Source organism: Jaculus jaculus, chromosome 9, assembly GCF_020740685.1.
Source record: "Jaculus jaculus isolate mJacJac1 chromosome 9, mJacJac1.mat.Y.cur, whole genome shotgun sequence".
Classification (NCBI taxonomy): domain Eukaryota; kingdom Metazoa; phylum Chordata; class Mammalia; order Rodentia; family Dipodidae; genus Jaculus; species Jaculus jaculus.
The window spans coordinates 117,230,384-117,244,427 of record NC_059110.1 but is presented as its reverse complement, the minus strand read 5'-3'; the positions used below and the strand labels follow the sequence as shown (position 1 = coordinate 117,244,427).

Genomic DNA, 14,044 nt, shown 5'->3' with positions numbered 1-14,044 from the left:
TTGAGTCAAGAGTATATCCACCTGAAACGTTTATCATTTGGGGGACATTTTATCCTCTATATATGCTGTCTTGTTCTTTTTTATTTTATTTTCAGAGAGAGAGACAGAGGGAGAGAACTGGCGGGCCAGGGCCTCCACCACTGAAATTGAACTCCAGATGCCTGCGCCGCCTAGTGGGCATGTGCGACCTTACGCTTGCCTCACCTTTATGCATCTGGCTAATGTGGGATCTGGAGAGTAGAACATGGGTCCTTACGCTTCACAGGCAGGCACCTTAACTGCTAAGCCATCTCTCCAGCCGTTTTGTTCTTTTGAAGCAAGGTCTCACTCTAAGCCAGGCTGACCTGGAACTCACTCCATAGCCCAGGCTGTCATTGAACTCATGGTGATCTTCCAACCTCAGTCTCCTGAGTGCTGAGATTAAAGGCATGTGCTACCACACCCAGCAACTTCCATGTAGTTTGAAATATATAACAAAGGCTGGGGAGATGGCTTCATGAAGAAAGTGCCTCTTCAGTGTGAAGACCGGAGTCCAGACCCTCAGACCCACGTAATGCCAGATGCTACAGGGCTAGTGCCTGTAATCCCAGAGCACTGTGTGAATGGAGGAAGAGAGCAGAGAATAACCTGGCAGCTCACGGGTCAACTAGCCTGATGAAGGCAGCAGTGAACCACAACAGAGAATCCGCTTCAAGCAAGGTGGAATAAATGAACACACACCCACACATATGCACCTGTGGTAGTTTGAATGGCTGTCCCCCAACAGATTCAGTTTTAATACAGTTTCTTGGATCTCCAGCCTCCTGGCTGAAGGAGGTGTCACTGTGGCTGGATCCTGGGGTCCAGCCCTAAGGGGTCTGTTGCTGGGGGAGGATCTGAATTCCAGCCTAAGACATAGAGAGGGCCTGAGTCCCGGAGTGTGCTTGCTTGTGTGGTTGGTGGTTGCTTTTCTCTCTGTGTGGATCTGTCAGCTCCAAATAAATTCCATTAAACTGTGCCTGGTTTGGAAGTTCATCCCAGCCACCTGAAGCTATGACAGCACCAAAATAAAAGTAAAAGAAAGAAACCCTGCCCTGAAGCAAAACAAACAAAAAAGAAATATGTAATATTAGAAGCTGCAGTCACCCTACTATAATATGTCCTATAGAGCCCTACCTCTTAAGCCCCCCATCTCACTGGGGTGGGTACCTGTTAACGCTTCTCTGACCCCTTCTCCACAGTTCCTGGTTACTAACATTCTTCTGTCTTCTACGAGATCAGCTTTTTAAACTTCCACCTGTAAGAACATGTCTCTATCTCTCTGCATCTGGCCCATGAGCCTGACTCTTAAAACTTCCTATTTTGAGAGATGAAGATGGCTCAGTGGTTAAAGGCACTTGCTCGCAAAGCCTGATGATCCTGGTTCCATTCCCTAGCACCCGCGTTAAGCCAGATGCACAAAGTGGCACATGTGTGTGGGGTTTGTTTGCAGTGACAGGAGACCCTGGCGCACCCATATACACACACTCTCCCTCCTTCCCTCTCCTTCTCTCTCTCATATAAATAAGTAAATTGTTATGATTTTGGTTTTTTGAGGTAGGGTCTCATTCTACCTCAAGCTGACCTGGAATTCACTCTGTAGTCTCGGGGAGGCCTTGAACTCATTGTGATCCTCCTACCTGCGCCTCCCGAGTGCTGGGATTAAAGGCGTGCACCACCACGCCCGGCTAAGTAAATTGTTTTTAAAAACACATGTTTGGGCCACTCTTTAGCTATGGCCATACTCTGCCCCATTCCTAACGCTTGACAATCTGACCTGTTTCCCATTGATATATGCTATCTCATGAATGTCACACAAATTGAATTAGGCAATCCATGTCCTATTCTTTTGAGATTAGTTTCTTCCACCCACTGTAGTTTTCGTGGGGATCTACCCTAGTAGTACATGTTGACAGTTTGCTCCTTTCTATTACGGAGTATAAGTTCATGGTATAGATGTGTCACCGTACGTAGTTTAGCCGTATACATGCTGAATGACACAGCAGTTACTTTCTCATTGCCGGGCCAAAACACTTATAGAAGGAAAAGATTTATTTCTGGCTTGCAGTTTTGAGGGAGTTTCATCATGGTGGGGAAACCATGGCCGGAGCAGGCAGCTGAGCATCACATTACCTATCAGCGGGCAGGACATAGAGAGGGTGAGCTCGCTAAGCACATGCAGTGGGAGGCTTAGACTAATGAGCCTCAAGGACCACCTCCAAGGACGTGACACACCTCCTCCAGCACGGGGCCCCCCAAATGCTCCACCAGGTGGAAACATGAAGCTCCATCACAGGCACGCAAGGCTATGGGGGCATTTTACAGTGGAACCATCACAGGTCATGTGACAGTGTCTACTGTCAACTTGATCAGATCAGGAATCCAACGAGAGATGCTTTTGGGAAGGTCTATGAAGGTGTGTCCAGAAAGGATTAGCTGAGGGCTGAAGATCCCCCAGAATGGGAAGCCCTTCTGGTAGCAGCCTACATATAAAGAGGTTCCAGAAAAAGGCAGTGTCTTTTTAAAATATATATATATATATTTACTTACTTGAGAGAAAGTGGCAGATAGAGGGGCTGAGCCTGGGCGTGGTGGTGCACGCCCTTAATCCCAGCACTTGGGAGGCTGAGGTAAGAGTTTAAGCCCAGCCTGAGACTACATAGTGAATTCCAGGCCAGCCTGGGTTAGAGTGAAACCCTACTTTGAAAAACACAAAGAGAGAGACAGAGAGAGCATGAGCACGCCAGAGCGTCTAGCCACTGTAAACCCACTCCGGATGCATGCACCACCTTGTGCATCTGGCTTTACATAGGTACTGGAGAATTGAACCTGGGTCCTTTGGCTTTGCAGGCAAGCACCTTTACCACTAAACCATCTTTCCAGCCCATCTTTGTCTTGATTGCCCTTGCCCCTTGCTGGTGAGTGCATCTACTTTCTGCCACCCTCGTGGACACTAGGACTCAGCCTCGTCAGCCTTCCGGTGTGGACTGAAGACTAGAATGCTCCAGGCCTTTGGTGCCAGATGGGGACTGCTGAGGCATCCAGCCTCACGGGCTGAGCAGCTACTGGGTTCTCAGACTCTCAGCCTGCACACAGCCACTGTTGCTGTACCCATCACATGCACTATAAGCCAATCTAAAAATAGAGTAAGTCCCCTAAATAACATATATTCATTCCATTGGTTCTGTTCCTCTGGAGAGTCCTAATACAGGCACATCCAGGGATGTTGTTTAAAATATGAATAAAACTGCTAGGAACGTGTGTGCACAAGTTTTCACATGAACATAAATTTTGATTTCTCAGGGATATGTGCCCACAAGACCAACTGCTGAGTTATATGGTTGGCCTGAATTGAACTTTAAAAGGAACTACAAAACTGTTTTCCACAGTGGCTGTGCCATTTTATATTCCCACCAGCAGTGGCTGAGGGATCCAGTTGCTCTACACCCTGAGCAACATCTGACGCTGTCACCATTTTTCTCTGAGCCATTCTGATATCTGTGTGGTGACACGTGCTTTTAGTGTACATGTCTCTCGTCGTTAACGAGGCTGAACATCCCTCATGTGACTATGTGCCATCTGTACGTCTTTTCTGGTGACATGTCTGCGACTGTGCGTGTCCTCTGCTCATTTTCTGCTTTGATTTTTTTTAGTGACTTATGTATTTTAGACGATCCTTTGCTGGAGAAGTGGTTTGCCCATATTTTCTCCTAGTTTTGCAATTTGTCTTTTTCTCTTCAATAGGGGGTTTCACAGAGCAATACTTTTATTATCCAATTTATCCACCGTAAAGCTGTTCTGTATCTTGACTGCATCATGCCAGCATCCTGACTGCAATACTGTACAACACAGTTTGGCTCTAGACTCTGTCTGGAATTTGTTGGCAGTGTCAAGAGGCCCTGGCACACCCAGTCTCTCTTTCCTGTTCGTTTTCTCTCAAATAAATAAAATATGAAAACAAAAACTGGGGGCTGGGGAGAAGGCTTTAGCAGTTAAGGCACGTGCCTGCAAAAAGCCAAAGGACCCAGGTTCAATTCCCTAGGATCCAACTAAGCCAGATGCACAAGGTGGTACAGCTGTATGCATCTGGAGTTCATTTACAACTGATGGAGATCATGGTGCACCCATTCTCATTCTCTCTCTCTCTCCCCCTCCTTTCTCTCTCAAATAAAATAAAATATTTGAAAAAATTTGGGCTGGAGAGATGGCTTAGTGAATAAGGCACTTGCCTATGAAGTCTTAATGACCCAGTTTCGATTCCCCAGTACCCACGTAATGCCATATGTACAAAGTGGTGCATGCATTTGGAGTTCATCTGCAGCAACTAGAAGCCCTGGTGTGCCTGTTCTCTCTCCTTCCCTCCCTCCCCTTGCAAATGAGCAAATAAAAAAATATTTTAAAAAATTAAAATGGCATTTGTGGGGCTGGAGAGATGGTTTAGCAGTTATGGCCCACTTGCCTCTTGAAGCCTAAGGACCCAGGTTCGATTCTCCAGTACCTACCTTACATCAGATGTATAAGATGGCACATGGGTCTGGAGTTGGTTTGCAGTGGCTAGAGACCCTGGCATACCCATTCCTTTGCTATCTGCTTCTTTATCTATTTCTCCCAAATAAATAAATAAGTGAAATATTTTTAAAATGGTATTTGTAGCCGAGCATGGTGGTACACATCTTTAATCCCAGCACTCAGAAGGCAGAGATAGGAGGATCACCGTGAGTTCGATGCCACCCTGAGACTACATAGTTAATTCCAGTTCAGCCTGGGCCAGAGTGAGACCCTGCCTCAAACAAACAAACAAAAAGGTATTTGTGCTTATTATATATACAACTTAAGCTTGCAGTTGTTAAATATATCAAGAGCAATCATTGCCATACCTATCATCCCTTTAACTCAGGAGGCTGAGGCAAGAGGATCATGAGTTCAAGGCCAGCCTGGGTATATAGCAAGACCCTGTCTCAAAAAAAGAAAAAAAACTATGATTGATCTGACTCATGATACTATGATTGGTGACATGGACAATTACACTAGGTAAGTGCATGCACCATGTGACTGTCCACATCTTTAAAACATAGATATAAGCACCCGTAAACATAGGTGAGCTGTCTATGAATGCCAGATGGTTGTCACCTTCTCAAAGCCATCTTTTGCAGGGAGAGGGGTGGGCAGCAGGGAAGGTTGCTCATCCCTACATCGAGGATGACAGGAATACTGTGTCCCGAAGAGCCAAAGGGAGAACAATTCGGTGATCAGTGAATAATGTCTGCCACGGGAGAACAGTTCAGTAACCAGTGAGTGATGTCTGCCCCAGGAGCAGGACTGGGGAGTGGCAACGCATATGCTCATTGAACATCCCCTGACCTACAAGATTCCTCTAGAGCTCACATTCTCCCTGGCTGGAGATGGAGAGAATGGAGAGGACTTACTGTGCTTTAAGGCTCAAGAAAGAAAAAAGGCACACCATAATGGATGGACCTGGAAAGAGCTGCATTAAGAGAGGTGACCCAAACTCGGCAAAGACCAACACCCAAGTTCTCTCTGACATGCGGGTCTCAGCTTGTAATATCTGTAAGTGTGCACATATGGGGGGGGGGCAAATGTGTGCAGACCTATAAACGTTAGGATGGTAAGCCAAAGTGAGCACAGCCGGGCGTGGTGGCGCACACCTTTAATGCCAGCACCAGGGAGGCAGAGATAAGAGGATCACTGTGAGTTCAAGGTCAGCGTGAGACTACACAGTGAGTTCCAGGTCAGCCTGGGCTACAGTGAGACCCTACCTTGAAAAAACAAACCAAAAACAAGTGAGCATAGGAGATAAACTGGAAGAGGATCGAGGGAAGGGCAAAAGGACAGGTGACGTGAAAACAGAAGTGGGGAGGATATCTGCTCGGGGAGAGGGAGACTGGGAGGAGGAGGAGCGATGAGAATTAACGAAAACAAATCGTACTGCAGAATGCCAGAACAAATGATGCCTACACCTCTGCATGCCAACTAAAAGAGTAAAACAATTTTTTTTTTAAAAAAAAGGCATATTATGAAGAGTTTAAATGAGATTTATTGGGATGAGGGTCTAGAGTGATGAACTTTTGCCAACATTTTCCCCAGGGCTCAAAACATATGTACTGCTGGGTGGAACGGGATCTGGAATTGCATTTGTGCATACTCCACCAAAATATATATATTTGCAAACAAGTACATTTTTTTCTTTAAAACCCACATTTTCTGCTTTCATAAGAATAGCAAAAATGTGCCTTCCAGATGACATCTGTTCCTGGGGCCTATCCCTTCTGCTCCCCTGGTCTGGCAGCTGTGGGCAGAGCTGGTCTGGGGAAAGAATGGCAAGTCAAGCGAGCACACGTTAGCCTTCCTTATAGCACACGTAAAGAGCATTGCTACCTTCCGTCTGGGGGCTTGTGGGAAGCTAGGGACTAAGCAGGAAATGCCTGTTTAGCATGAGATGAAAAAAAAAAATGCATGCTACTAATTCTCTGAGCACGCCCCTCACTTGTAAGCCAGTGATTTAGTTCATGGGGAGCCTCCATGGGACCACAAAAGAATGAGGTGGTATTACACAGTGGCGGAGGACCACCTCTCGTATGAGAGATTTGGGTTCAAATGCTACACCTGTGTCATTTAACTTTTTAGAGGTGTGGTTTTTTGTTTTGTTTTGTTTTTGAGATAGGGACTCACTCCAGCCCCAGCTGATCTGCATCTCTGTAGGTCCACACTGGCCTCAAACTCACAGTGATCCTCCCACCTCGGCCTCCCGAGGGCTGGGTTTAAAGGCACGCGCCACCACACCTGCCTGCTGTGTGATTCTCGGTGTTTTGTGGGGGGGGGGGGTGTGTGGAGTTTGCACATGCTTATGTAGCTGTGCACGCCCCATGCTCACACGTGTGGAGGCCAGGGGAAGGCGTGAGGTGCCCTCCTCTACTCGTCATCCACCTTATTTCCCTGAAGCAGCCTCTCAACAAACCCGGAGCTCCCCATTTTCAGTTAGACTGGTTGACCAGTTTGCCCCAGTGATCTTCCTGTGTCCATCCTCCTCGGCACTGGGGTCACAGACATGTGTGACTGCGCCTGCCTTTTTAAATTTTACTTTTATTTATTTATTTGAGAGGGGGCAGAGAGAAAGAGACTGACAGCCAGAGAGAATGTGTGTGCCAGGGCCTCCAGCCATCGCAAACGAAGTCCAGACATATGCGCCACCTTGCACATCCGGCTTACATGGGTCCTGGGAAATTGAACCTGGATCCTCTGGCTTTGCAGGCAAGCACCTTAACTGCTAAGCCATCTCTCCAGTCCCATGCCTCGCTTTTTATGTGGATGCTGAGATTTAACTCTGGTCTTCATGCTTGCACAGGTTCAAATACTATACCTGTGTCATTTAATATTTTTAGGTTTTTTTTTTTTTTTGAGGCAGGGTCTCACTCTAGCCCAGGCTGACCTGGCACTCTGCAGCAAGTGCTCTTACTCACTGAGATGTTCCCCAGCCTCAAGTGTACCACTTAAAAAAAAAAAAAATAGCCGGGCGTGGTGGTACAAGCCTTTAATCCCAGCACTCAGGAGGCAGAGGTAGGTGGATCACCATGAGTTCCAGGCCACCCTGAGACTACATAGTGAATTCTAGGTCAGCTTGGGCTAGAGTGAGATTCTACCTCAAAAAAAGCCAAAAAATTTTTTTTTTAATTTATTTTTAATTTTTACTTATTTGACATGGAGGAAGAGGCAGACAGAGAGAGGGAGACAGAGAGAATCAGCACGCCAGAGTCTCTAGCCACTACAAACTCCAGATGCATGCGCTACCATGTGCATCTGGCTTACGTGGGACCTGGAGAATCAAACCTGGGTCCTTAGGCTTTGCAGGCAAGGGCCTGAACCACTAAGCCATCTCTCTGGCCCAAATCTATGTAATTTTATTCTGACAGAACTGACTTACTGTTGACTGTGGCACAGCTGTGAAAAGGGGAGTTGTCTGGTTCCCCACAATTTAACACAGTAGGAACTCTTATAACCTGAAGACAGAGGCAGGGCGGGAACCAAGTCAGTATGACAAGGGACAGCGGGTGGAATAGAATGAAACAAAGCAAGAACTCACTTTCAGGATGCAAAGGTGTTCAGAAAGAGGACAGACACACAGTCTTACATCTCACCACAGTCCGCACAGGCACCGCGGCGCCACAAAACAGTACAGTAACCCTCACAGCAGTTCGGCGTGCCCCACGTCTTCCCAGACAAGTCCGTGTGCGCCCACTATTTAAAAGGGCCCACAATCAATTATTCTATTACCAGTTTTAAGGTAACACTTTAGTGCTACAAGACAAGGGGGCTGCCTTCAGTTGCATGGAAGATCCCCGTGGGTAAAACAGCTTAATTTCCAACACAGTTTTGTAAATGGAATGTCATATTTATACTCCTCCACACCGCTGTGACATTCACCACCGCCACCCCTAAAAGACAGTGGCTATGTCGCTTTGGTACAAAGAATCAAGGCCAACTTGCCTGCGATAGTTTAATGAATGACGAGTGTTAATTTTGTGAACTGTCCCTTCAACACATGAGTCAAAGGGGTGCAGCGGAAAATGACAGACAAAAAAAAAAAAATCCAACGACAAACGAAGCTTCCCACTGCTACTCTTCTTGATGATGGCATTTGTGGAAAACGTGGCCCCCCTCTCTGCGTCTGACATTCCTTGATGGTAAAGTGACGACAGAGGGTCTTCGAGGCCTCCTCCAGCCTGCGTGTTCTGGGATAAAGTTACCTGACCCAACTGACGGGGACCCAGTGAGTGTCCCTGCTCAGCTTCTCTAAGACTGCCCTGAGCTGGCTGCAGACGCCCTGCAGGTCCTCTCTCACCAGCACGGTGTCCACCAGGTGCCCGTAGTGCTGATCGATGAAGGCGGCAGAAGCGGCCATCTCTTGTTGCTGCTCCTCCTGCAAAAGGAGAGAAACTAAGCCAGGCGTGGTGGCGCACGCCTTTAATCCCAGCACTTGGGAGGCAGAGGTAGGAGGATCGCTGAGAGTTCGAGGCCACCCTGAGACTACATAGTGAATTCCAGGTCAGCCTGAGCCAGAGTGAGACCCTACCTCGAAAAACCAAAAAAAAAAAAAAAAAAAAAAAAAAAGGAGAGAAACAGGGTGGGGCCTAGGAGGGGTGGCTGCACCCCATCAGAACCAGCCACGTACAAGGGCGCAGGGTGTAGTGATGGCATATCACACTGAAGCAAGTTAATGGGCAGCAGACACACGCTAAACACCCACTGAGGACCTCTGACCTGAAAGCCATGCCCCGAGGGATGTCTGTTTATATCTGGGCATGTATGTCACTATCATGTCTCTGCCCCAAAGTGGCACTGAGGGGCTGGAGAGATGGCTTGGCGGTTGAGCGCTTGCCTGTGAAGCTTAAGGACCCCGGTTCGAAGCTTGATTTCCCAGGACCCACGTTAGGCAGATGCACAAGGAGACGCACAAGTCTGGAGTTCCTTTGCAGTGGCTGGAGGCCCTGGTGCGCCCATTCTCTCTCTCTCTCTTTCTCTTTGTGTCTGTTGCTCTCAAATAAATTTTTAAAAATTATTTAAAAAAATAAGTGACACTGAGCTGGGTGTGGTAGGACGTGCTTGTAATCCCAGCACTGATAGACTGAGGCACACGGCTACACAGTCAGACCATGTTTTGAACATAAAAGGTGTGCCAGGGTGGAGCGTGGCATGCTTTTAATCCCAACACTAAGGAGGCAGAGGTAGGAGGACCGCTTTGAGTTTGAGGCCAGCCTGAGACTACATAGTGAATTCCAGGTCAGCCTGGACTAAAGCAAGACCTTACCTCAAAAAACCAAAAAAAATAAAAATAAAATAAATAATAATAATCTATGGAGCTGGAAAGATGACTCAGCTCGTGTGCATAACAGCCTGGGCTTAATTCCCCAACAGCCACATAAAGCCAGGTGCACAAAGTGCAGCATGCATCTACAGTTCATTTGTGGTGGCAAGAGGTCCTAGCGTGCCCGTTCATATTCTCTCTTTCTCTCTGCTTGCAAACAAATGAAACTACTAAATTAAAAAAAAGAAGAAAGGAAGAGAAGGAAGGAAGGAGGGAGGGATGGAAGTAAGGTGGGAAGTAAGATGGTGTGTCGTGGCAATTTGGCACACAGGTTAAGGAATTGTGGAAACTGGGGCTGGCGAGATGGCTTAGCAGTTAAGGCATCTTTCTATGAAGCCTAAAGACCCAGGTCTGATTTCTTGGTACCCATGTATACTCATACATCTGTAGCTCATTTGCAGTGTCTGGAGGCCCTGGTACACCCATTCTTTCTCTCTCCATCTGCTTCTTTCTATCTATCATAAATAGACAATTAATTAATTTAAAAACCAATTACAGGAACTATAATTTATATTAACTGTATAAAAGCAAGGTGGGCCAGGCGTGGTGGTGCACGCCTTTAATCCTAGCACTTGGGAGGCAGAGGGAGGAGGATTGCCATGAGTTCGAGGCCACCCTGAGACTACACAGTGAATTCCAAGTCAGCCTGGACTAGAGATCCTACCTTGAAAAAAAAAATAATAATAATAATAATTAAAAAAAGCAAGGAGGGCACTTCTAGAATCAACTGCAGAAAGAAGAGGGAAGAGTAAGTCATTCTAATACTTATGAGACTCTTACATTCATAACGTACGACTCAATTCTTTTCATCTCTTCACACCAGGGCCAAACACTAGCAGACGAGGTATTATTTACCCACCTTGCTCTGGGGCAACTTGGATCAACCCCCCGCCCCCATTCCTGAGGGCTCTGATTTCTTTATTCCAATTGCTTTCCTTACACTGAGAATTATAAGGCCTCGACAAACACCAAACACTTGCCCAACCTGACCAACGTTTGCTTCTTCATTCAAAGAACCTCTAAGAAGTAGAAGTTCCGATGTCAGTCAGCCGGGCTTGTGGAAGAAAGCAAACTGGCAGGTCAAGAAACACGACAACATGCAACGTGTTGCCAGCCTTCACCGACAGCCCTTTCTGTCCCTCTGCAGCGCTCTGTTGCCTTCTCCGCTTTAGGGACTCCATGGGTTTAGGCTGCCATGTGGGGAGTGAGAAATTCTGTGCCGCTTCCAAAATATTCCCTCCACCTCTTCCGAGATGAATTTTAAAGATCTAGGAGACTTTTTTTCTTTTTAACCTGCTGGAAATCTAAGAGAAGGTTAAGATCATTTCTCCTCCCCTGGGCTGGAGAGATGGCTTAGCGGTTAAGTGCTTGCCTGTGAAGCCTAAGGGCCCCGGTTCGAGGCTCGATTCCCCAGGATCCACGTTACCCAGATACACAAGGGCGTGCATGTGTCTGGAGTTCCTTTGCAGTGGCTGGAGGCCCTGAGCACCCATTCTCTCTCTCTCTATCCATCTGCCTGTTTCTCTCTGTTGCTCTCAAATAAACAAATAAAAATTAAAAAAAATAAAGATCATGTCTCCTCCTTATTTTCCCCAGGAGGGGAAAAACTGGATTCACAATCCTATATTATTGTCTTTCAGGGCTCCTCACATGCTCAAAGGCAGTCTGTGGCATCTCTGGGTGGCCCCTGGACCTTCCATCTCACCTTCCCTAAGTAACACCCCCACACACCTCACCCCCACACACACACATCCCCCCCACACACAGCCACACCCACACACACCACACACAACCACACCCCCACACACACCCCGCACCCACACACACCCTACGCATGCTGCTACAGGCTCATGCGCTTCATCTGGGGAACCATCAGACTTTATTCATTCATGTATTTACTCATTAGAGAGAGAATGGATGCACCTTATGCATCTAGCTTACGTGGGTACTGGGGAATCAAACCTGGGTCTTTAGGCTTCGCAGGTAAGTGCCTTAACCGCTAAGCCATCTCTCCAGCCCCCATTAGAGTTTTGAGGGATCACAGAAGGAAACCATTCTTCCTTACTAAGTCCCATGATCTCCCAGTAAATATTTGCATCTGAAAAGAACTTGAGTAAACCTCCCACAAAGCAAATGATGTAACCTTTACTTGGCAGCCATAAATCCCCTAGACACTTTGCCAGTTGAAAGCCAGCCTCAGCATAGGTGACGTAATGAGAACCTGTCTCAAAAGAAAAAGAGTGTTGGAGAGATGTGCCAGCACTTAAGAACACCTCCTGTGCAAAGACCTGTGGGCCTGAGAGACCACTCAAGTCCCGCCCCCCCCCTCCCAGGAATCACATAAATAGCTGGGTGTGGTCACACACATCTGTAACCCCAGTTCTTTCTTTATTTTAGAGAGAGAGAGAGAGAATTGGCACACCAGGGCCTCAGCCACTGAAATCAAACTCCAGACACTTGCGCCACCTAGTGGGCATGTGCAATCTTGCATCTGCCTCACTTTTGTGCGTCTGGCTTACATGGGATCTGAAGAGTTGAACATGGTTCCCCAGGCTTCGCAGGCAAGCACCTTAACTGCTAAGCCATCTCTCCAGCCCGGTAACCACAGTTCTATGGGGATCAGAGACCTGGATAATTGTGGGGACTCATGAAAAAAAAAAAAAATCTAGCAAGGTCCAGGATTAATAAGAGACTCTAGAAAGAGCAATGAAGGGGGACACCCAATTTTCCCTTCTAGCCATTGCAGGTCCTTGTGTGGCAAGGACAGGGAGGACCACATGGGCACATGCACATATATACACCATGCACACACACACACACACACACACACACACACACACACACACACAAGAGACAGAGCGAGGTGGGGGAATTAAAATAAGTCACGGGTCTGGAAAATCACAGGAAAGATTGTCCCCATGAAGTCCCTACCCCCTCATCAAATTCAGTGAATGGATCCGGAGAAAGCTGTACCCTCAACTTGTAGACAGCAAAGAAATGGACAAAGGGTGTTGGGTATTTTAGGTGATAGATTCCCCTATCTAGAACTAGTGTTTGGAGTGGAGGACCAAACAAATATTTAGTGTCACACTCACACAAAAAACCCTCAGACCTTTGTGAAGAATTCCCCAGATGTGGTCTGGGGCGTGCCTACACACATCAAACTCCCAGGAGAGCAGTGCGTGAGGAAGGCAAAGGCGGCCAGGTCTGGTGGCGCAGGCCTACGATGCCAGCACTGGCGAGGCCGGGGCACTTTGGGATAGAGGAGCACATCTGGAGAGGAGCTGGGATTTCACAACCAGCAGGGGATTTGGCTCACAGACATGGACGATGGATGCATTTCGCCCTCAGCCCGGGGCCCAGAATGGAGCACGCTGGTGTGTGCTTAGGGAAATGAACTAGAGGGCAAACTAGTCCAAAACGAGGCGGTGAGTGAGTGAGGAAGACACCGGGCATTAGCCTCGGGCCTTCACGTGTTCATGCACATACTAAGACACACACGTACACATATACCACACACACAGAAGAAAGTCAGCACACTGGACCAGGATGCAGCTCGGATGGCAGAGTGAGCATGCTTGCTTCACGTGCACACAGCCCCGGGTTCAATCTCAACACCTCGTAAAAGCTGCTGTGGTGGTACATGTCTGTAATGCCAGCATGCAGGAGGTGGGAACAAGAGAATCCTAAGTTCAAGGCCAGTGTGTGTGTGTGTGTGTGTGTGTGTGTGTGTGTGTGTGTGTATGTGTGTGTGTGTATGTGTGTGTGTAAAGTGAAAGAAACCAAATACAAGAATTTATACATTATATTGTTTGTACGAAATATCTAAAATAGGCATATATATAACAACAGAAAATTGATCTGCAGTTACCTTAAGGATAGGAAGGGTTAGGAGAAAAGGAGTTTTCCTGTGATATGTCATTAAATGTCCTGCAAGTACATGATTTTTTCCCCCTTATTTTTTCTTTTTGAGAAATGAGGGTCTTCTGGAGCCCAGGATGGCCTCAAATTAGTTATGTGGCCAAGATGATCTTGAACTCTTGATCCTTCTGCCTCCACCTTCCAAGTGCTGGATTTACAGGTGTGTGCCAACATGCCTGGCTTAAAAACATGGTTCTTGGGCTGGAGAGATGGCTTAGCGGTTAA

At 47.2% G+C, this 14,044-nt stretch overlaps 1 protein-coding gene across 2 annotated transcripts in view; it reads right to left on the bottom strand.

The window, feature by feature from the left end:
- Positions 1-7,822: 7,822 nt before the first annotated feature.
- Mpp3 (MAGUK p55 scaffold protein 3) overlaps positions 7,823-14,044 on the bottom strand; it is a 36,375-nt gene continuing 30,153 nt past the window's right edge. The window contains exon 19 of one of the 2 annotated variants that reach the window (XM_045158758.1): positions 7,823-8,953. In XM_045158758.1, coding sequence (XP_045014693.1) covers positions 8,777-8,953 — 177 coding nt within the window. In that variant the 3' untranslated portion in view covers positions 7,823-8,776. The remainder of the gene's footprint in view (positions 8,954-14,044) is intronic. The other variant, XM_045158759.1, reaches the window with a different exon arrangement.